The sequence below is a fragment of the Harmonia axyridis genome, chromosome 4 (genome assembly GCF_914767665.1).
Source record: "Harmonia axyridis chromosome 4, icHarAxyr1.1, whole genome shotgun sequence".
Lineage (NCBI taxonomy): Eukaryota > Metazoa > Arthropoda > Insecta > Coleoptera > Coccinellidae > Harmonia > Harmonia axyridis.
The window spans coordinates 18,457,170-18,480,542 of record NC_059504.1 but is presented as its reverse complement, the minus strand read 5'-3'; the positions used below and the strand labels follow the sequence as shown (position 1 = coordinate 18,480,542).

General features: G+C 32.7%; 1 protein-coding gene across 1 annotated transcript in view; it reads right to left on the bottom strand.

The window, feature by feature from the left end:
- LOC123677858 (pseudouridine-metabolizing bifunctional protein C1861.05) overlaps positions 1 to 23,373 on the bottom strand; it is a 412,482-nt gene that overhangs the window by 369,494 nt on the left and 19,615 nt on the right. Inside the window, exons 3-5 of the mRNA XM_045614590.1 lie at positions 19,513 to 19,652; positions 7,041 to 7,374; positions 528 to 658 (exon numbers count right to left, since the gene is read on the bottom strand). Coding sequence (XP_045470546.1) covers positions 528 to 658; positions 7,041 to 7,374; positions 19,513 to 19,652 — 605 coding nt within the window. The remainder of the gene's footprint in view (positions 1 to 527; positions 659 to 7,040; positions 7,375 to 19,512; positions 19,653 to 23,373) is intronic.

The window sequence follows — 23,373 nt, the reverse complement described above, 5'->3', positions numbered from 1 at the left end:
TGTAACGGGTTTTTTTGGGATTGATAGTACATTGAAAAATAATTATAGTTTGATGAATAACATTAGGGCCCATAATGCATATTAAGGATGATAAATTCAAAAGAATTTCTCCGCATAACTTCTAAACGGTGAATGCCTCCAGATTGACATTTCGTGTATAAATGTATATTGTTGAAATACATTTTTTTTATTATACATCTACATTTCTAATATTGTTATAAAGGGTGTTTTAGAGGGTGGGTCATGATTTTTTTGGGACAACTTCTATGGTTATCAATGAATCTCCCGATGAGTGAATCTGCTGACATCATGTAACTACAAAAACTGAAATTCCAATTTTGTCAACTTTGGAAGGATATATCTCCGTTATTTTGCATTTTAGGCCATAAGTTCATTCATCAAACTATACTTTTTTTCAATGTTCTATGAACCCCACACCCCCAGAAAGCTCGGTATACACTTTTCACTGACCCTGTATATTAGATATTCAGAGTATGATCTGAATTGTTTAATTGTGTTGTACTCACTATTCCATCAGTTTTTCCTTCACTTTTCCTCGGGAGTGCATCTGATTTTGGTTCTGCTTTCTTCTCCAAATTTTTCAACTCCACGGCAATTTCTGCAGCAACCCTGGCATTGTTTTTTATTAAAGCGATATCTAGAAGCAGTTAACAGAAATTCGGTACTCAATAATGATAATGATCAATGTTATGCCTCATCAAAACTCCTTAATTCAGCTACATTGTTGTGTTGGTGAAAGTTTTGTGTATTTCTTCAATAAGCTACTGTCCAGTAATTTATTCTTCACAAATATACAACTGACAAATAAACTGCAACACCCAGAAGGAGCTGTTTAAATTTTAATTTTATTTTTGGTGAAACATAGATAGTATAGCAAAGGAGTGAATGATTGAAATTTGGAGAAAAAAAGGAAAGGTTTACAATTTTTTTAATAAATTTGTTAATAATGCTCCACTGCGATTATCTATACATTATCAACACGTCTCAGCATTGATGCATTAAGATGGTCTATTTTTTCTTGAGTGATACTAGATAGAAAGATAGATGATAGATAATTGAGATAGGTAGCTATCCCAAGCTACCTGTATTTCATTTCTCAGAGGCGCCAAATTCCGTGAGGGCTGGGGTAAATTTCCAAGCCTTCTACCGATGATGTCCCAAACATGCTCTATGGGCGAAAGATCGGGGGATCTGGGCGGCCATGGCAAAATATTTACATGGATCCCTTCGAAAAAGTTTAAACTAACATGGGGTCGGGCATTATCTTGCTGAAATATTGGATTCTCGAGCCGGTTAAGGTAAGGGAGAACATATTGCTCCACTATTTCTTGAAGGTAACGCAGCGCTGTCCTGTTACCTCGAATAAAGACCACTTGCTTGTGCAATAGCACCCCATACCATAACGCCTACTGTCCGGTGTATATGACGCTCAACATCAAACTGAGGTTCACGTCTTTCTTCCCGACGTCGTCTCACCCTTCTTTGACCATCATGTGCACCCAAGGAGAATCGAGATCCATCAGAAAAGACGACTTTATGCCATTTCACGTTCCAATGTTGTCTCTGCACCACTGTAATCGTTGCCAGCGATGCTCAACCGTCGAGGGTACCACAAGATGTTATCGATAATGCTGCAGTCCGAAAGACCTTATCCGGCGGTAAACCGTTCGGACAGTTACCGGATGGCCTTGTTATCCTAACCACTTATCAGCCAAAGATCGAGTTGTAGCAAATCGGTCTCTAATAACCATAAGTCTTAGACGTCGATCTCGAACTTCATTTGTGCCCCTTCGACGTCCGATGCCTACTCTTTTTCGATTTTGGGCTTTATCAACCACGCTTGACAACATCTCATAACAGTAGTTGGATTTCTGTTCGTTCAGTTAGCGATTTCTCGAAATGACAATGGACTAGTTTAGTGATGTTGATAATACTATATTTGACACGATAGAAATAAAATATAGAGCAATACTGATAAATCAGTGAAAAAATTTTGAAAATCCATCAATAAATGACTGAGAAATAGATTATTTAAATTTATGTATTTTAGCGCGGAACGTCTTTGGTCTGTGACGTCACGGCTCTTGCCTGTGATCGCTACACCATAAATTACGTTTAAATACTTAGCCAAGGCTCTCGCGCCGTTTGTAGTTGTACAGTGTAGTTTTAACTCGAGTTTTGTTTTTTTGTCACCATAATGGAAGAAGGCTTCGTGAAAGGACAAAGTGACAATTTGCCTAAAATAAATATATTCGCAGTGATGGAGTTTTTTCTTCAATTCCATCTTATGTCAATGCAGAAATAAAAGGAGTTAAACTTTTCAAGTAAGTATCTACTTTTGAGTTTGCTTCATCATGGTTCAACTCATAACGATTATTTATTTAAAAAACGTTTCATGAACAGTTTGTAGTTGAGTACTGGTTGTTGAAGTCTATCAATGGCAAAACATATTTATGTGAGGAGTAAAAAGAGAAAAAGTAATTTATATGTATTATATAGTAAGTTATTTCAGCCATCGTGTAACAAACAAAACACGACACGAACGGCACAAGTGATTGTACACCAATGAATTCGTAAGCACTCTGCGAATACCAGTCGTCTAGTGTGTGACGTCACGACACTTACACGTACTATGAAATTATTCTTCCAAGCGCAACTTCAAAGTCCCATAACTTTTTCATTTCTAGAGATATTTCAATGATTCTTTCACATTTTGTTTCATTTTACTAATTTTTAGAATTAATCCTTAACAAAAAAATGAAAACTAGTCCATTCCGCCCGCCAATAATTCAACTTCTTTTAAATTCACTTAACTGGCGATAAATTCCGTGTACACGTCCTCTAGGCTAACTAAACATCGACTTTGGATCTCCTCGAACAGCTAGTTTGATGTAAAATTTAAAATCTTGCAAAAAACGACTACAATTGTTCACATGAAAAAACCTTCAAGATTTTTTTTCCAAATACAATCATCTACTCCTTCCTATACTATCTAAGTTTTACCAAAAAAATTTTAAAATTTAAACACCTCCCTCTGGGTGTTGCAGTTTCTTTGTCAGTTAGTATAAAGATGAGTTCGCTAACTAGAACATAATATCAAGTTTAAACTAATTGTTAAATCAACTTAAAACAATCCCAAATCGATTCCGCTACAACCTGATCTTCCCTCATCAATATATATCTTGTAAGCTTATCAAGCGCTGTTTTCGTTGTTCTACCTATCAGCATTCCGAAATCCCAACACGTATAACACAATGTTATTCGAGAACTTGAACGAGTATTCAATCATCAAAGATGTGAAACGAGTTTCCCCACAAATCTACATCAAGTAAATTCAAATTACCCACCCCTGTAATTTATTAGCACGTCATTCGTTGCGTCATAACACAGCAACAGAGAGATTAATCTCCCTTCTTCGCTTAATAAATTTAGCGCCATCTGTATTCATCCGATTTCTACATGATCATGAAAATTCATCGTTTGCTCCTCTACACGTCCATCATTCGGGGTCGGAATAAATACTGATTATGCTAAAAGTTCGTTTTTGAAAGTGATCTTCTTTTGGAAATTCGCAAAATTTTGATGTTTGTACATTTCTTGAAAGCACTGAAGTGAAGCCAGGAGATTTTGATAGCTCGTTCGTTCGAGCGTCGATTATATTATGGTCTCCAAAGGGCAATGAGCGCAAGAATGACGAGCGCTTAAAAGCTCCTGACTTCACTTCTTCTGTGGCGGATTTAACAGCAGACTAAGTATAGAGCAGCAAATTTTAAGAGGCTGGAGATTGAGCTTATTAATTTTTCAATTTGATTTACAGAATTGGAAAAAAAATTAATATACACACACAAAGTACAAACGAAGATTGCAGAAAAATTAAAATATCATATTTAACAAAAATCGAAATATAGTCCTATATAGGGAGCCAAACACTCAATATTTTTAGATTTCCACATGGACAATGTGGGAATCTGTATCCCCACATACAGGCTGATCCATTTCAGACGAGCCACCCCGTATATTTATTATCTTATATGCATAGGAAACTTGGTGTGTCTACTTATACCTGTAAAACTTTCAAACAAAATGGGAGATTTTTCAGATTTATACCTACTTGATTTCGAGGGCGCATACATCGTTCACCTATATTTGACATTTCTCTCGATTCTCAGCTCTCGTGACCTTTGAGAATAGAACAATATCATTTTATATCCTATGCTCCTAACAATCTTCTATACTCTGTCATTATATTCCATTCATTTCATTAAAAATTCGATAGGAACTGAACTGTAATTTATTGTGAAAGTTTGTAAAGTCTAAAATCAGTATTTCATTTTCAAACGCAGTATCTCAAATCATTATTCCTTTTTCAAGAGCCGCCAGATAGATAGCGGGAATTCGAAAATTTCTGAAGAACGCCACCCTACAAAACTCTGATGAAACAGAAGACCAAAGCAACAGGTGGATATCTCAAAAAGTCTGAAACAAAATCGAATCAGTTCACACACTAGGGATTCTATGGATCTTATTCTTATCATATAGTGAATGTAAAAATTTCCTGAAACACGTCGACTTATTTTGTTTAGGGTCCAATTTTTAACGAATATTTGAGGCTTCAACGAGCAACCCCCCAAGAGAGGGCGCTCCAACCCCTTCAAAATTGAATGAGAAGAAGAGTTGAGTGATACTTTATTTGAAAGGTCTTGGAAGCCTCTTTAAAACGGTGTATGAAAAACGTAATTTCGATGAACATTTTTCGCCAAAAATCAATTTTTTAGCTCAAATGAATCACCTTAAATGTGTAACGAAGTCTGATTATTCCAATAGGAATGATCAGGCTCCGTCTAAAGAATATTTCATTGATTTCCGTTCAAATTAATCATTCTGATATATTCCGTAAATATTGGAATTAATTTATTAATTGTTCACCGCGATAATGAAAAAAGTCCATGCCTCATTTTTTTCAACCGACCAGGGCCTCGAATTATCCGATTGAAATAATATAAGAAATTATTTATTTCGGCGTTTTTACCGCCGATATATTTTTCCAGATGTTAGATTGCGTTCCGCCGAGAGAATTTTCTCGAAAAACGAGGTTTTTGTCGACATGAGGAGTCACGTGGGCTGAATTCTTTCACCGTCCCCCCACCGAGGTTATAAAAGGGTGTAACCGGCCCAAAATCGGTATTCATGTTTAGGCATTCAGTAGATAGTTATTCAGATTTAGATTCATTAGTAGAGATTTTTTTTTTCATTATTCAGATTCAGATTTATGCAGTAGATTTAGATATTCATTGGAGAGTTTTTTCACGTTGGAAAAAGACATTTTGGTTAAGGAGTTACAAAGTGATCGGACAATAGTAAAATTGGTAATTGAACGCGAATAGTTACAAATCCGTTTCTGGGGTCGAAAATCGCCATTTTCATCAGTTAACTTACTTGTTAGTCATTTTCTGGGGAGTTTGCTAATTTTTACTTGTGACTTTCTTACGAGTGAATATTCAAGGGTTTCATTTGATAGAGACAACGAGAGGGTGGTGTACCGGTGGAGTTTTTCGAAGCGTTAGGATTAGTTTTCATTCCTTCCCGACTCTACAAAATCCACGATTCTCATCTCCATATATCATTAATTTCCCGGCTCCCGGATCCGACTAACTTGTTCAACGGTTCTGACTGACATTAAATTGGTGAGGTAAGGACACAGTAGTTGTAGACAGTACAAATTATCTCAGTAACCGAATTTAAGTATACATATTGATACAGTTTATACTTTTTCTGATTTCCCGTTTTGCTGAGATTGTCTGTATTGTAGAATTGAATCAGTAAACCTATTAATTCTTTTGCGTTGATTGTTACTTGGTCACCGCTACCATCCTAGGTGACACCGAATCCTGTCTTCACTAAGCTACCCTGGTAAGGTTTGTCAATTTCTCCCTAAAATTGGCTGGCGCTCGAGATACTACTGCAAGGTGCTGAAGAGCATTAGCAGAGGCGCGCCGTGACGCAAAAAGGAGCGTTACAAATGTTGTTGTTGCATAATTGGAGTTATTTGACAACACTCATTTACAATTCGTTGGCGCAGTTCGTCCAAATTTTCAGTCTGAGTCAGAAAATCTTGGACTTAAGACGTCCCCACAAGAAGAAGTCCAGAGGATTTTTGGCGAAAACGGTTCAACAAAATTACGTTTTTCATACAACGTTGTATAAAGGCTTCGGAGACTTCTCAGATAAGTATCACTCAACTCATCTTCCCTTTTCAATTTTTAGGGGTTGAAGTGCCACCTCTTTGGGGGTTGCTCTTTCAAGCCTCAAATATACATCAAAAGATGTCCCCCAAACAAAATCATTCGACGTGTCTTGGGAAATTTTTCCAATCACTATGGGATAAGAAATATACGGGGTGGCTCGTCTGAGATGGAAGACCCTGTATACTAATGAATAAGATTTGGTACAATGATTTAATTAACGATTTCCAGCTCATCTGTGCTCTTCTCGTTTTTTTCCATATTCTGTTCCGGAGACGGTTGAAGTGAAATTCTTATTTCTTATCAACACCCAAAAATTCAACTCCGTCGGTTCTGTGGCTCCGTAAATAATGTATCATTTTTTTATGATATTCTTTTTAAATCTTTTATAGTTCTAGTTAAGCAATCGAGATGGAATTTCGTACAGAGCTTGAAATTGTCATTTTTTTTTCCAAATGGAAATTTTTCGAAACATTTCGAAGAGTCATATTAACATAACCTCTATTTAGATTATGCTCATTAAGGAACTCATCTGCGGTATTCGAGATCCGAATCTTCCCTGAGAATTTCAAGTTTCTAGGTGTTTTCGTTCGAGATTTTACGGAATGAGCGCTCAAAAATCTAAGTGGAACTTCCCACACAACAAAATCTCAGACCAAATCCAGCAGTAGATGAATAAAATTTATCTGGTCAATTCAGCAATTCACTTCTACCTATAAAATTTCACAACGCGGTATACAAATCCGAAAATAAAGTTGTAGAATCGATAAAGGATACTAGTGTGCAATGATTTCCCTTGGGTTATTTCCCAAATTTTCCGCAAGAGATAGGGAGTGATTTGTTTTCCACGAATCTCTTTTTTCTTGGCATCTTCCAGGGCTTTCTCGATGACCCCTTGGATTTCGTCTTCGTCCAACGCTTGTTCTTCAGGAACTGGAACAGCGAAAAGCATTCCGGATTCCAGATTCATGAATTTGCTGGATAGAATTATCTTTGCAGCTTCTGTTGGATTATCAACTGAATAGGGTGCTTTGGAACCGCTTTTGCGACTGTAAAATGCTGGGAAATCTTGAGTTAGACCATACGTGGCAACAAACACTCCTTGGGTTTCCTGAAAATTCAAGGAAAATTAGGAAAATTCGCATTGGTTATCTTTGATGTTTTTCTATTAATGTATTTTTCATGATGCTGCATGCTAAGCTTGTTTTTATTTTATTGATTGTAATTAGGGTTTCATGACTTGGCTTGATTTCCAAGCTACTTGTCTTGAGTTTGACTAGATTTCAAGTCAAGCTCAATTCAAGTAGTAGTTTTTCAATCTCAAGTTAAGTCAAGTATATATTTATCAAGTACTTGAATCATATCAAGGTACTTGATTTTTAGCAGTTTTATTGTGTAGTGTCACATCATAAAAAAAATGTAAAATGAGAAGGAACCTTGCGAAAAACACTTTTATTTATTGAAATTATTGTATAAAAAAACCGAAAATATCCAGTTTGTTTAAGTAGAAACATAAATTAAATCACTATAAATCATAACAAATAAGAAATAATAAAAAAATGAAGTTCCTTAATATTGAGAAACGTCCAGGCTTTGTTTTATTTCATAATTTTCCATACAGAATCTAATACACATGAGGCATCTCATAGATTTGTCGCCTAATCTATTGCGGGTTTCAGATCTGAAAAATTGTCTGTCAACAGGAGCTTGAGACGCTGGCGTTGATAAAAAATCCTTGGCCATTTTGGCCAAGTTTGGAATAGTTATTTATAATACAAGTGCGGAAGGCATTGATATTCTTCCACGAGTTCAAAATTCAAAAACAAGCCACGAAGTGGCGAGTTTTGGAATGAACGAGTGGTAGAATGAGCCTTATGTACGAGTATTATACATTATTTTCTCTAATTTATTTCATTTTCATTGAAATTAATGAAATATTTCCATAAATATATTTTAGTGATTTTTGCATTGAAAAATGTTGGTTGCCAGAACTGATTTCCTTAAGGCAAATTGATGAATTGACAGATAAAGCCGTGGCGGAAAGTTCGGAGTACCAACATAGAATAATAAAATATAACCATGAAAACTGTGCGTTTCTGATATATTCTCGCACGATTTTGTTCTACAAGATGTGGAAGAATGAACGGAATAACCACAGAATTAGAGAAAGATATTTCTGAAACCACCAAAATCTACCAATAGAGATCATAGAAATTGAGAAAACTACTAATAAAGTCACACTGGCGAATGCTTCAGTCTCGCGGCTCTCGAGGAATCCCCTTATTTAGTCTGAGCGAACACGAGATTGCAGAAATGCATGCCGTGTGACGCATGCATATCAAGCTCAAGTAATATCAAGTAGCTTCATATTAAGTCAAGCAATATATATCTTAAATCAAGTCAAGCTCAAGTATGTTATTTTCCACAAGCTTGATTTTCTAGTCAAGTAGTTGGTTGAAATATCAAGCTACTTGGCTTGATGAATGTTTGTAATGTTGTAGGTAATTGTTATGTTTCACAATAGTATATTGTACAACAAGTGGGGAAAGTCCAACTTTTCTCGCGAGTGGGGAAGTTTGTGGCACGAGCCTGAAAGGCGAGTGCCGCAAACACACGAGCGAGAAAAGGACTTTCTCCACATGTTGCACACTATACTTTTCCTACAACTGTACAAATTTCAATAATTCAAGTAATGGACTTGATTCAAATCAAAATGAGCTTCGTTGACATTATGTTCTAACTTATTGCAGTTCCATAGAAACGACTCAAAAGCCCAATTTCATTGGTCTACCAAGCGAGGTGTGGGCAAAGTGCCGAGGGGAATAATATTTCCCACAGTATGAGCAATACATAGTTTTGAAATTGAGTACCTAAGCTATGAAGAATACGCTATTTTCCATAGCAGTTGAAGGAAAAAATATTTATTTTGATTTTTGTACCTACTTATTTTTTATTCACTTAAATTTTATGTTGTTCATGTTGAGTTTGATTTACTCATTAATTGTTTCGTTCCGAAATTACAGTTATGTATTTATTGAATTTATAATTCTACAAATCATCAATATATTGATGTTTCCATGGAATGAATAGGTTTCGCAAAAATTAGTATAAAGTAAAAGTAAAAAACATCTATGTTGAATGTGTCATTTTATAATTTTCAAGTGATCTATTGGATAATATAATATCTTCATTTTGCTCGAAATGTGTTGTATAAAAAATCCTGTATCTTATTGAAACTTCAGTGAAAATACTTCAGTGAAGATAGACAATCAGAAAAATATTGAGAACCGCTGTCTAAACATCATCATTATCATCAATATATTGATGTTTCAATGAAATGAATAGGTTTCGCAAAAATTAGTATACAGTAAAAGTAAAGAACACCTATGTTGAATGTGTCATTTTATAATTTTCTAGTGATCTATTGAATAATATAATATCTTAATTTTGCTCGAAATATGTTGTATAAAAAATCCTGTATCTTATTGAAACTTCAGTGAAAATACTTCAGTGAAGATAGACAATCAGAAAAATATTGAGAACCGCTGTCTAAACATCATCATTATCATCAATATATTGATGTTTCAATGGAATGAATAGGTTTCGCAAAAATTAGTATACAGTAAAAGTAAAAATCACCTATGTTGAATGTGTCATTTTATAATTTTCAAGTGATCTATTGAATAATATAATATCTTAATTTTGCTCGAAATATGTTGTATAAAAAATCTTGTATCTTATTGAAACTTCAGTGAAAATACTTCAGTGAAGATAGACAATCAGAAAAATATTGAGAACCGCTGTCTAAACATCATCATTATCATCAATATATTGATGTTTCAATGGAATGAATAGGTTTCGCAAAAATTAGTATACAGTAAAAGTAAAAAACACCTATGTTGAATGTGTCATTTTATAATTTTCTAGTGATCTATTGAATAATATAATATCTTAATTTTGCTCGAAATATGTTGTATAAAAAATCCTGTATCTTATTGAAACTTCAGTGAAAATACTTCAGTGAAGATAGACAATCAGAAAAATATTGAGAACCGCTGTCTAAACATCATCATTATCATCAATATATTGATGTTTCAATGAAATGAATAGGTTTCGCAAAAATTAGTATACAGTAAAAGTAAAGAACACCTATGTTGAATGTGTCATTTTATAATTTTCTAGTGATCTATTGAATAATATAATATCTTAATTTTGCTCGAAATATGTTGTATAAAAAATCCTGTATCTTATTGAAACTTCAGTGAAAATACTTCAGTGAAGATAGACAATCAGAAAAATATTGAGAACCGCTGTCTAAACATCATCATTATCATCAATATATTGATGTTTCAATGAAATGAATAGGTTTCGCAAAAATTAGTATACAGTAAAAGTAAAGAACACCTATGTTGAATGTGTCATTTTATAATTTTCAAGTGATCTATTGAATAATATAATATCTTAATTTTGCTCGAAATATGTTGTATAAAAAATCTTGTATCTTATTGAAACTTCAGTGAAAATACTTCAGTGAAGATAGACAATCAGAAAAATATTGAGAACCGCTGTCTAAACATCATCATTATCATCAATATATTGATGTTTCAATGGAATGAATAGGTTTCGCAAAAATTAGTATACAGTAAAAGTAAAAATCACCTATGTTGAATGTGTCATTTTATAATTTTCAAGTGATCTATTGAATAATATAATATCTTAATTTTGCTCGAAATATGTTGTATAAAAAATCTTGTATCTTATTGAAACTTCAGTGAAAATACTTCAGTGAAGATAGACAATCAGAAAAATATTGAGAACCGCTGTCTAAACATCATCATTATCATCAATATATTGATGTTTCAATGGAATGAATAGGTTTCGCAAAAATTAGTATACAGTAAAAGTAAAAAACACCTATGTTGAATGTGTCATTTTATAATTTTCAAGTGATCTATTGAATAATATAATATCTTAATTTTGCTCGAAATGTGTTGTATAAAAAATCCTGTATCTTATTGAAACTTCAGTGAAAATACTTCAGTGAAGATAGACAATCAGAAAAATATTGAGAACCGCTGTCTAAACATCATCATTATCATCAATATATTGATGTTTCAATGGAATGAATAGGTTTCGCAAAAATTAGTATACAGTAAAAGTAAAAAACACCTATGTTGAATGTGTCATTTTATAATTTTCTAGTGATCTATTGAATAATATAATATCTTAATTTTGCTCGAAATATGTTGTATAAAAAATCCTGTATCTTATTGAAACTTCAGTGAAAATACTTCAGTGAAGATAGACAATCAGAAAAATATTGAGAACCGCTGTCTAAACATCATCATTATCATCAATTTATTGATGTTTCAATGGAATGAATAGGTTTCGCAAAAATTAGTATACAGTAAAAGTAAAAATCACCTATGTTGAATGTGTCATTTTATAATTTTCAAGTGATCTATTGAATAATATAATATCTTAATTTTGCTCGAAATATGTTGTATAAAAAATCTTGTATCTTATTGAAACTTCAGTGAAAATACTTCAGTGAAGATAGACAATCAGAAAAATATTGAGAACCGCTGTCTAAACATCATCATTATCATCAATATATTGATGTTTCAATGGAATGAATAGGTTTCGCAAAAATTAGTATACAGTAAAAGTAAAAATCACCTATGTTGAATGTGTCATTTTATAATTTTCAAGTGATCTATTGAATAATATAATATCTTAATTTTGCTCGAAATATGTTGTATAAAAAATCTTGTATCTTATTGAAACTTCAGTGAAAATACTTCAGTGAAGATAGACAATCAGAAAAATATTGAGAACCGCTGTCTAAACATCATCATTATCATCAATATATTGATGTTTCAATGGAATGAATAGGTTTCGCAAAAATTAGTATACAGTAAAAGTAAAAAACACCTATGTTGAATGTGTCATTTTATAATTTTCAAGTGATCTATTGAATAATATAATATCTTAATTTTGCTCGAAATATGTTGTATAAAAAATCTTGTATCTTATTGAAACTTCAGTGAAAATACTTCAGTGAAGATAGACAATCAGAAAAATATTGAGAACCGCTGTCTAAACATCATCATTATCATCAATATATTGATGTTTCAATGGAATGAATAGGTTTCGCAAAAATTAGTATACAGTAAAAGTAAAAAACACCTATGTTGAATGTGTCATTTTATAATTTTCAAGTGATCTATTGAATAATATAATATCTTAATTTTGCTCGAAATGTGTTGTATAAAAAATCCTGTATCTTATTGAAACTTCAGTGAAAATACTTCAGTGAAGATAGACAATCAGAAAAATATTGAGAACCGCTGTCTAAACATCATCATTATCATCAATATATTGATGTTTCAATGGAATGAATAGGTTTCGCAAAAATTAGTATACAGTAAAAGTAAAAAACACCTATGTTGAATGTGTCATTTTATAATTTTCTAGTGATCTATTGAATAATATAATATCTTAATTTTGCTCGAAATATGTTGTATAAAAAATCCTGTATCTTATTGAAACTTCAGTGAAAATACTTCAGTGAAGATAGACAATCAGAAAAATATTGAGAACCGCTGTCTAAACATCATCATTATCATCAATATATTGATGTTTCAATGGAATGAATAGGTTTCGCAAAAATTAGTATACAGTAAAAGTAAAAATCACCTATGTTGAATGTGTCATTTTATAATTTTCAAGTGATCTATTGAATAATATAATATCTTAATTTTGCTCGAAATATGTTGTATAAAAAATCTTGTATCTTATTGAAACTTCAGTGAAAATACTTCAGTGAAGATAGACAATCAGAAAAATATTGAGAACCGCTGTCTAAACATCATCATTATCATCAATATATTGATGTTTCAATGGAATGAATAGGTTTCGCAAAAATTAGTATACAGTAAAAGTAAAAATCACCTATGTTGAATGTGTCATTTTATAATTTTCAAGTGATCTATTGAATAATATAATATCTTAATTTTGCTCGAAATATGTTGTATAAAAAATCTTGTATCTTATTGAAACTTCAGTGAAAATACTTCAGTGAAGATAGACAATCAGAAAAATATTGAGAACCGCTGTCTAAACATCATCATTATCATCAATATATTGATGTTTCAATGGAATGAATAGGTTTCGCAAAAATTAGTATACAGTAAAAGTAAAAAACACCTATGTTGAATGTGTCATTTTATAATTTTCAAGTGATCTATTGAATAATATAATATCTTAATTTTGCTCGAAATATGTTGTATAAAAAATCTTGTATCTTATTGAAACTTCAGTGAAAATACTTCAGTGAAGATAGACAATCAGAAAAATATTGAGAACCGCTGTCTAAACATCATCATTATCATCAATATATTGATGTTTCAATGGAATGAATAGGTTTCGCAAAAATTAGTATACAGTAAAAGTAAAAATCACCTATGTTGAATGTGTCATTTTATAATTTTCAAGTGATCTATTGAATAATATAATATCTTAATTTTGCTCGAAATATGTTGTATAAAAAATCTTGTATCTTATTGAAACTTCAGTGAAAATACTTCAGTGAAGATAGACAATCAGAAAAATATTGAGAACCGCTGTCTAAACATCATCATTATCATCAATATATTGATGTTTCAATGGAATGAATAGGTTTCGCAAAAATTAGTATACAGTAAAAGTAAAAAACACCTATGTTGAATGTGTCATTTTATAATTTTCAAGTGATCTATTGAATAATATAATATCTTAATTTTGCTCGAAATGTGTTGTATAAAAAATCCTGTATCTTATTGAAACTTCAGTGAAAATACTTCAGTGAAGATAGACAATCAGAAAAATATTGAGAACCGCTGTCTAAACATCATCATTATCATCAATATATTGATGTTTCAATGGAATGAATAGGTTTCGCAAAAATTAGTATACAGTAAAAGTAAAAAACACCTATGTTGAATGTGTCATTTTATAATTTTCTAGTGATCTATTGAATAATATAATATCTTAATTTTGCTCGAAATATGTTGTATAAAAAATCCTGTATCTTATTGAAACTTCAGTGAAAATACTTCAGTGAAGATAGACAATCAGAAAAATATTGAGAACCGCTGTCTAAACATCATCATTATCATCAATATATTGATGTTTCAATGAAATGAATAGGTTTCGCAAAAATTAGTATACAGTAAAAGTAAAAAACACCTATGTTGAATGTGTCATTTTATAATTTTCTAGTGATCTATTGAATAATATAATATCTTAATTTTGCTCGAAATATGTTGTATAAAAAATCCTGTATCTTATTGAAACTTCAGTGAAAATACTTCAGTGAAGATAGACAATCAGAAAAATATTGAGAACCGCTGTCTAAACATCATCATTATCATCAATATATTGATGTTTCAATGGAATGAATAGGTTTCGCAAAAATTAGTATACAGTAAAAGTAAAAAACACCTATGTTGAATGTGTCATTTTATAATTTTCAAGTGATCCATTGAATAATATAATATCTTAATTTTGCTCGAAATATGTTGTATAAAAAATCCTGTATCTTATTGAAACTTCAGTGAAGATAGACAATCAGAAAAATATTGAGAACCGCTGTCTAAACATCATCATTTTTGAAGACCCTCGCTAATGGCGAACAATTCAGATGCAAAGAAGTGAGATAAATTCAAAGTATAGGATCCTGCGTTTATTTACGACACAAATTGCGGAAAAGATATAAGCGCGCTTTACCTTATGATTTGTGTAGCTTCTTTGATCTCCTCATTTATACCGAAACGATTCCAACAGATCTTCAATCAGGAGAAAAATCGAATATTCCACGTCTGATTTCACCCCATGCGAAAAAATTGAATTAGGTAAGGGAAAGTTCGAATTTAAAACGGTTTTTTCGTGTTCGGGGAGTTTGCTGGCTTAAATTTTACAGTAGGAAGGATTTGCTTCTGAGGCTACCGGTTTATTACAGAGAATTATATACGTTTAAACGTGATTTCAACGATTTGTGGTTCCGAAAATAAATACATTTAAATTTATACAGGGTGGCCATTTGAAAACCAAACAGACGAGATTACAGACGAAATAAAGTTTTTCGATAGAAATGCTCGGACAGGTCGATTTCTGTTTCGAGGGGGACAACTTAAGATGTAGGTTACGGACGCATAGCGCTTCAACCCTTGCTACTACAACCATCACCCCCAAATTTTGAATAGGGAAGATGGGGTGAGTGATACCTCATTTGAAAGGTATTTTTATACTGATTTCAGCACAGTGATTGTTTTTTCATTTTATGCTTTAGTTCTCGAAATATTCTTAACTAAGTATTTGAAAATGAAGTGGTGTTTTCATGGCACTTGTAGTGTTTTGTGAAAAATCGACATTTTGAGCTTCAAAACAACCATGACTGTGGCTTCCTTCCTAACTAACTAACGCATGAATATTTCGAGAACTAATGCATAAAATGAAAAAACAATTACTGTGCTGAAATCAGTATAAAAATACCTTTAAATTGAGGTATCACTCACCCCATCTTCCCTATTCAAAAATTGGGGGTGGAGGTTGTAGCAGCAAGGGTTGAAGCGCTATGCGTCCGTAACCTACATCTTGAGTTGTCCCCCTCGAAACAGAAATCGACCTGTCCGAGCATTTCTATCGAAAAACTTTATTTCGTCTGTAATCTCGTCTGTTTCGTTTTCAAATGGCCACGCTGTATATCCTTTTATGTTTCGACTTGATTCAGAGTTTCTGTTTCCTGACGAAATCGGTTGGACCTTTGATGTCAGGGCGAAGGTGCCAAGTTCCAAAAATTCAACAATAGATGTAGACTTTCTTTTCTATACCTTATCTGAGAAATTCATCTACGCCGATGATATTTCTCTGTTGTTTCGTCATTCTGATTTTGGAATTACAGAAAATACTTCAAATGAAGATCTAAAAATTATGGAAAATTATTTTCTTGAGTGGCGCTTGTGCTCTAATCCAAATGAAACAGCAGTATCCTGATTTAATTTGAATTAACAACAAAAATATAGAAAATTGAAAGTAACTTTCAATAATTCCGTCTTTAAATATAATTATACTCCCAAATATCTTGGAGTTAAACTTGATTCTTCTTTCAAGGTTCACTTGGAAAATTTACGTTTGAAATTGAAGTCGAGAAATAATATCCTTCAAAAATTATCTGGTTCTTCATGGGGTGCTGATGCCAGCACTCTTCGTACGGCATCCTTGGCCTTGGTTTTTTCTGCTGCTGAATGCTGTTGTTCTGTTTGGTTCAATAGTGCTCATGTTCATAAAATTGATGCACAAATTAAGGTTTCTATGAGAATTATTAGTGGAACTATTAAATCTACATTACATTGATTACCAGTGCTATCACATATACTTCCGCCCCATATTCGTAGATAGGGAAAAATGTCATTTCTACCCGAACTTATTTCTAATTGTATCTTACCTCCCAAATACTGGAACTGCCAGATTAAAGTCACGCAAACTTTTATATATTAATACCTTCCTTCAATCTAATGAAAGTGACAAGGAAATTTGGCGTTCGGAATGGAGTCCTTGTCATGTCTTCAACAAAAGTCTTAGCGTTGATCCTTCAGAGGAAGTTCTAGGTTTTAATCTTCCTAGGAGAATTTGGTGTATTTTAAATCGATTTAGGACTGATCATGGTCATTGTAATAGTGTGCTCTTCAAATGGCATTCTATTGATAGCCCACTATGTGAGTGTTATGTAGGTAGAAGAAACCATTGACCACTTGGTGAATACTTGTCCAATTGATAAATTTCATGGTGGTTTCCAAGCAATCCATTCAATTTCAGATTCTCTTTTAGAATGGGTCGCTAACTTTAAATTGATATAATGGAAACTAATATTTAGTACTCCTTTATGGTTCTTTTTTTTTGTTTTAGGATTTAATTATAATATAAATATCTCAGCTCATTCTATGAACGTATACAATGAACCAGTCACTACACCTATACGGGGAGACACAGTTTTTGCTGAGGTTTTAATCTGTGCTCTTGTATCATACGTTGAAATGTATGATCCCCCGTTTATATTTTCTCTGCTAATACTGAGATCACATCCACATTGTTGTTTGAAGTTGATAACACATTTCGAGCAATATCTCACCAATAGATTGACGGATATTGGTTTTCAGATCGTATGAGAATTATCGTCATAAACACGATCCTTTGCATAACTCCACAAAAAAAATCCAAAGGCGATAAATCACAATATCTTGGTGTCCAATTCACATCACCAAAACGATAAATCACACGTCTTGGGAATTTTTCTTGCAATTAAGCCACAACTGGTAGTTTAGTGTGGCTTGCTGTACCATCTTGCTGGAATCACATCTCTCCTAATTCCATATCATTAATTTCAGGCCAAAAAAACGGGAATTATTTGGCTATAGCAATGAGATTTTAGGATTTGAGTGGCACCTTCTTCATTTTCGAAGAAGTACGGTCCAATCATTCCATCAGACCAAATTGTATTCCATATAGTGACTTTTTGTGGATATAATGGTCTCTCAGCAGATACATGAGGATTTTCAAATTTGGCTTGTTTACATAGTCACTGAGTGAAAAATGTGCTTAATCTCTGAAGAAAATTCTATGCGAAAAATCGTCATCCAAACGTTGTTGATCAAGCACCAAATTGGAATAGTTTTTACGCATTCCATGAACAGCTGGGTTCAGTTTTTGTGTTAACTGAACTTCATAAAGATGGAGATGCAAAATTTTATTTATTCATTAATTCAAAAAAATGCGTCATAGCGTGCCGTAGGAGAAACTATTGTACACAATTGTGCACGCCGAGGAATGGATAAATTTGGTTCATCCTCATCATTTTCACTTGAAGCAGCAATATTTTATGTCGAGCTTGAATTTGGATGAGAATTACGGATCACGACATGGATAATATAGTATAACAATCATAAACCAAAATACTCGAATATCCTTACAAATCTATTCTTAAATCTTATCAAATTGGGGGATGATTAAAAAGTAAAATAACTTATTTCCGCTTTATAAGCAGAAAGCGGAAATAAGTTATTTTACTTTTTAATCATAAAGATGAATTTCCGACAAGTAAAGACTGAGACAATCAAACACAAATTGGGGGATATTTTGCTTTTCGGTAAGCCACTTGTTCTAGAAATAAAAAGTTTTATGCATGTCATGAAAATATACAGGGTGGCCATTTGAAAACGAAACAGACGAGATTACAGACGAAATGAAGTTTTTCGATAGAAATGCTCGGACAGGTCGATTTCTGTTTCGAGGGGGACAACTTAAGATGTAGGTTATGGACGCATAGCGCTTCAACCCTTGCTGCTACAACCCCCACCCCCAATTTTTGAATAGGGAAGATGGGGTGAGTGATACCTCAATTTAAAGGTATTTTTATACTGATTTCAGCACAGTAATTGTTTTTTCATTTTATGCATTAGTTCTCGAAATATTCATGCGTTAGTTAGTTAGGAAGGAAGCCACAGTCATGGTTGTTTTGAAGCTCAAAATGTCGATTTTTCACAGAACACTACAAGTGCCATGAAAACACCACTTCATTTTCAAATACTTAGTTGAGAATATTTCGAGAACTAATGCATAAAATGAAAAAACAATTACTGTGCTGAAATCAGTATAAAAATACCTTTCAAATGAGGTATCACTCACCCCATCTTCCCTATTCAAAATTTGGGGGTGAGGGTTGTAGAAGCAAGGGTTGAAGCGCTATGCGTCCGTAACCTACATCTTAAGTTGTCCCCCTCGAAACAAAAATCGACCTGTCCGAGCATTTCTATCGAAAAACTTTATTTCGTCTGTAATCTCGTCTGTTTCGTTTTCAAATGGCCACCCTGTATAAAATCGTTTAACAATTTTGTGAAATATACAGTGAATAGTGGATGAATATTACCTTTACACTCTTGAGGATCTGGATAACATGAGTACTTGTCCAGAGATTTAAATCAAAATCCACATAGATCCCTCTAAAAAACCAACCCCCAAACCAAACAAAAAATAATAAAAGCTCAAAATAACATTTTTCCCTAAAAGGAATCCCCTCTAAGGAACGAATCTCTCAGAAGCAATAAAAATTCCACGTAAATTTCCATCGATTCGAATTGCTACGAACAATAAAAAGTATCCGTTCGACTTTTTCCTTCGGCGGTACAGGTATTTCCAATTTTGTTGTTCTTACCAGGTATTCCAACGTCTTCGGTATGTCTAGGATAGACTTGACCCCGCTAGAAACAACAGCCACTCTAGATCTACCTAACTCGATGAGATCTGCCGAAATGTCGAAGGTCGTCTCACCCTCTCTGTGCACCCCTCCGATTCCTGCAAAAAACGATATCGGAATAAATTTTAGGAGATACTGGTCTGGAGTCCATAAGGTAGATATCTTGTCAGGTTTTTCTTTTTTAGGGAGACTCGAAATAGTCGCTATATCGTTGTGTTTGAATATCAAGGAGGCATTCGTTTGGAATAGGGCTGGGAATCATGAATGAATGATTTGAATATTCGAATATTCATTGAATGATTATTCGAATAATTGCATTTTGAATTATTCGAATATTCATGAATATTCGAATAATCAGTGAATAGTTGTGTATTCACTGCATAGTTGAATAATCAATGACTACTTTTCTATTCATGAATAAATAATCAGTGAATAGTCGAGTATTCACTGAATAGTTGAATAATCAATGACTACTTTTCTATTCATGGATAATCAGTGAATAGTTGAGTATTCACTGATTATACAGTGAAAAGTTTTCTATTCAGTGAGTAGTTGGATATTTATGAATCATTTGTGAAGACAAATGAAAGTTTGAATGATCACTTAACTCACTATTCAGAAATGATTAAAACAATGGCCTAGCTGCTGAGACACGTTAATTTAAATTAAAGAAAATAAAACAGGGTTTTGTGATTTACTATAGACAAATCGTTTTATTAATATTAAAATTACTGAAAATTACATATATTGAAATTGATAGATACAATTGAATTAAAATTATTCATTCAATAGTAGAAACGATCCAAAGAAAAATTAATAGAATTGGGATTTCATCAATGAAAAAACATGAAAATGGAATTTAAGATTCTAAAATATGAATTCAGCAATAATTAGTTCTAATAATAATAATATAAGATTCTACATTCGAAATCTAATGCCGTCTTTTTAATCGATTGCAGAGTTTTGCTTTCCTATTCCGTATGCATTGCCATTTCTAGACATTACTCTATTTCAGTGGTCAAATATTGCTCGATTCTGAATTGCGAACCGATGAATCTTTCTATTCTTTCAAATCTGAGGTTTTAAAATGGACACACATCAACTGGAGTAACATCCTTCTCTAACAAGATTGAATCAGTAAACAAAGTTTTTTGAATTTCGTATAATTGAACACGAAGTGTATTCTTGAAGGATTTAATGTTCTCAAAATCCGCTTGATTATTCTTTTTGTACCTGAAGACCTGTTATGGGTCTATGTAGATTGTATTGTCCCAGCAAAGGTTTTACTGCGTCTATTTAAGGATCTATTGTATTTTGTATGTTGTCATGTAATAAAAATAATTTCTGTAGTTACCAAACGACAATTTGATTATAAAAATATGACAATTTTTTCGGTAAAACGTGAAACCAGAGTACTACTGAACTATAATTGTAGCGGTAGCGCTGCCTTTTGCAAAATTCAATGACATGTCACTGAGCTTGACTTTTATTTTTTTTTTAACGAATGTCCAATTAGGTTACTGTGGAAATGATCGCAATATGGTGAGAGACGAAACACCAAAACGATTATACCACGTCGTAAAGAGTATATTCACTCATCAAAACGCTCGTATTTTATTGGTTCGTTAAAACATGAGTTTAATAACTGAATAATGACTGAATATTCATTGAGTAATCATCGATTAATCATTGAATATTCATTGAATAATCAATGAATACTTGTTGAATATTCAACGAATAGTTGAATATTCATGACTACGCATGAATATTTGTTTGAATGAATTATTCCAATAAATTTAAGAATGAATATTCGAATACAAAAAGGCCAAAAAGTCCCAGCCCTAGTTTGGAAGCTACATTATTGAACAAAAAGTCAGTTTTAAGTAGATATGGAACGACGAATGGGCGTAGCTAGGGATTCATGGCTTGGCCTGATTTTAAAGCTACTCGGCTTGAGCTTGACTTGATTTCAAGTCAAGTAGTAGTTTTTCAATCTCAAGTCAAGTCAAGTATTTATTTATCAAGTACTTGAATCATATCAAGTTACATGATTTTTAGCAGTTTTATTGTGTAGTGACACATCAATAATAAAATGATGAAATGAGAAGGAACCTTGCAGAAAACACTTTTATCTATTAAACTTATTTTATAAAAGAACCGAAAATATCAACTTTTCTGAAAAAGAAACATAAATTAAATCTCTATAAACATAACAAAATGAAGTTTCTTTATATTGAGAAACCTCCAGGCTTTGTTTGATTTCATAATTTTCCATCCAGGATCTAAGACACAGGAGGCATCTTATAGATTTGTCACCTAACCTATTGCGGGTTTTTGTAACTGTAAGAGCAGCTCTGGAAAATTGTTTTTCAACAAGAGCTGAAGATGCTGGCGTTGATGAAAAATACTTGTTTGAAAAAGGGAATTCCTCGAGCGCCGAAAGACTGAAGCATTCGCCAAAATCTAGCAATAGATTTAATAGAAATGTGAGAAACCTACTAATAAAGTCACACTGGCGAATGCTTCAGTCTTTCGGTGCTCGAGGAATCCCCTTATTCAGTCTAAGCGCGCACGAATTTGCAGAAATATATGCCGTGTGACGCGTGCATATCAAGCTCAATTAATATTAAGTAGCTTGATATCAAGTCGAGCAATAAATGTCTAAAATCAAGTCAAGTCAATATCAATATCATGAGCTTGATTTTCAAGTCAAGTAGTTGGTTGAAATGTCAAGCTACTTGGCTTGATGAATCCCTAATTGTAATGTTTCAAAATTACAGTTCATTATTACTATTATTCATTTTGATTTTTGTACCTATTTATTTTGTATTCACTTAGTTTGTCTTACTCATTAATTGTTCCGTTTCGATCCTTCAATTTATTCCCCTAGTGTATGTATATTAAAAAATTAAATTTTATTAAAATAAATTAGAGTGCAGTAAACACCCATATACGTGATGTTAGTACACTGAACATTGCATATTCCAACTTAATAAAAAAATATTGAAAGCATTTTTAATTTTGTAGGTGTTTTTGTCACGCCACTGTACATGTTACAGTTTTTTTTCCGCTCCTTCCAATCAAGAAACATCAATGCTTAGGTTCAGTGGAACTCGTTTTCTTTGATTTGTTAATGACTATTTTCTGTAGATGAAAGTACTTAAGTTTTTATTATTCTGACAGTGAGTATCTCTCTTTTCTTTCGTTTTGATTGTTCTATTTTCCATAACAATGTCTTGCTTGATCCGCTTTGTTGTTAGATAACTTAGTTTTTTCATTTTTTCGTTTTACATTTTCACTTTGTCAGTATTGAATTCATGTGTTGTCATCTATATATCTATTGATGTTTTTTTAATAACTAGGCTGTACGAGACGTTAATAGAAGATGGTGAAACAGGCCCTTAGTAGTTTTATTTTATTGAACCAATGGCGTATCTAGAGATTGAGTTTAATATTTATGTTCAAGTTTTAACAGGGAGGTCCGGTAGAAATCAAAATGGGATGTAGGGACAATCCAAACACTAATTTATTTCGGAGAAAAGAATTTGTTATTATCCACGGTATAAGCATAAGCTCTTGACTTTCACAGCAAAGAATTATCAAAAAACATTATTGAAAAGAATATCTCGATCATATACCACATTCAAAGAAAGGTAAGGTGTATATCTTGAAACAATTCAATACTTACAAAATTTAAATTAAACTTATACAGAAAATATACATTTGGCGAACGACGATAAATATTTTTTATTACACTTACAGTTTGAAAGAAATACAAAAAACAAGTTCGTTCACGTGGCGCAAATTCAGGCATCGAAT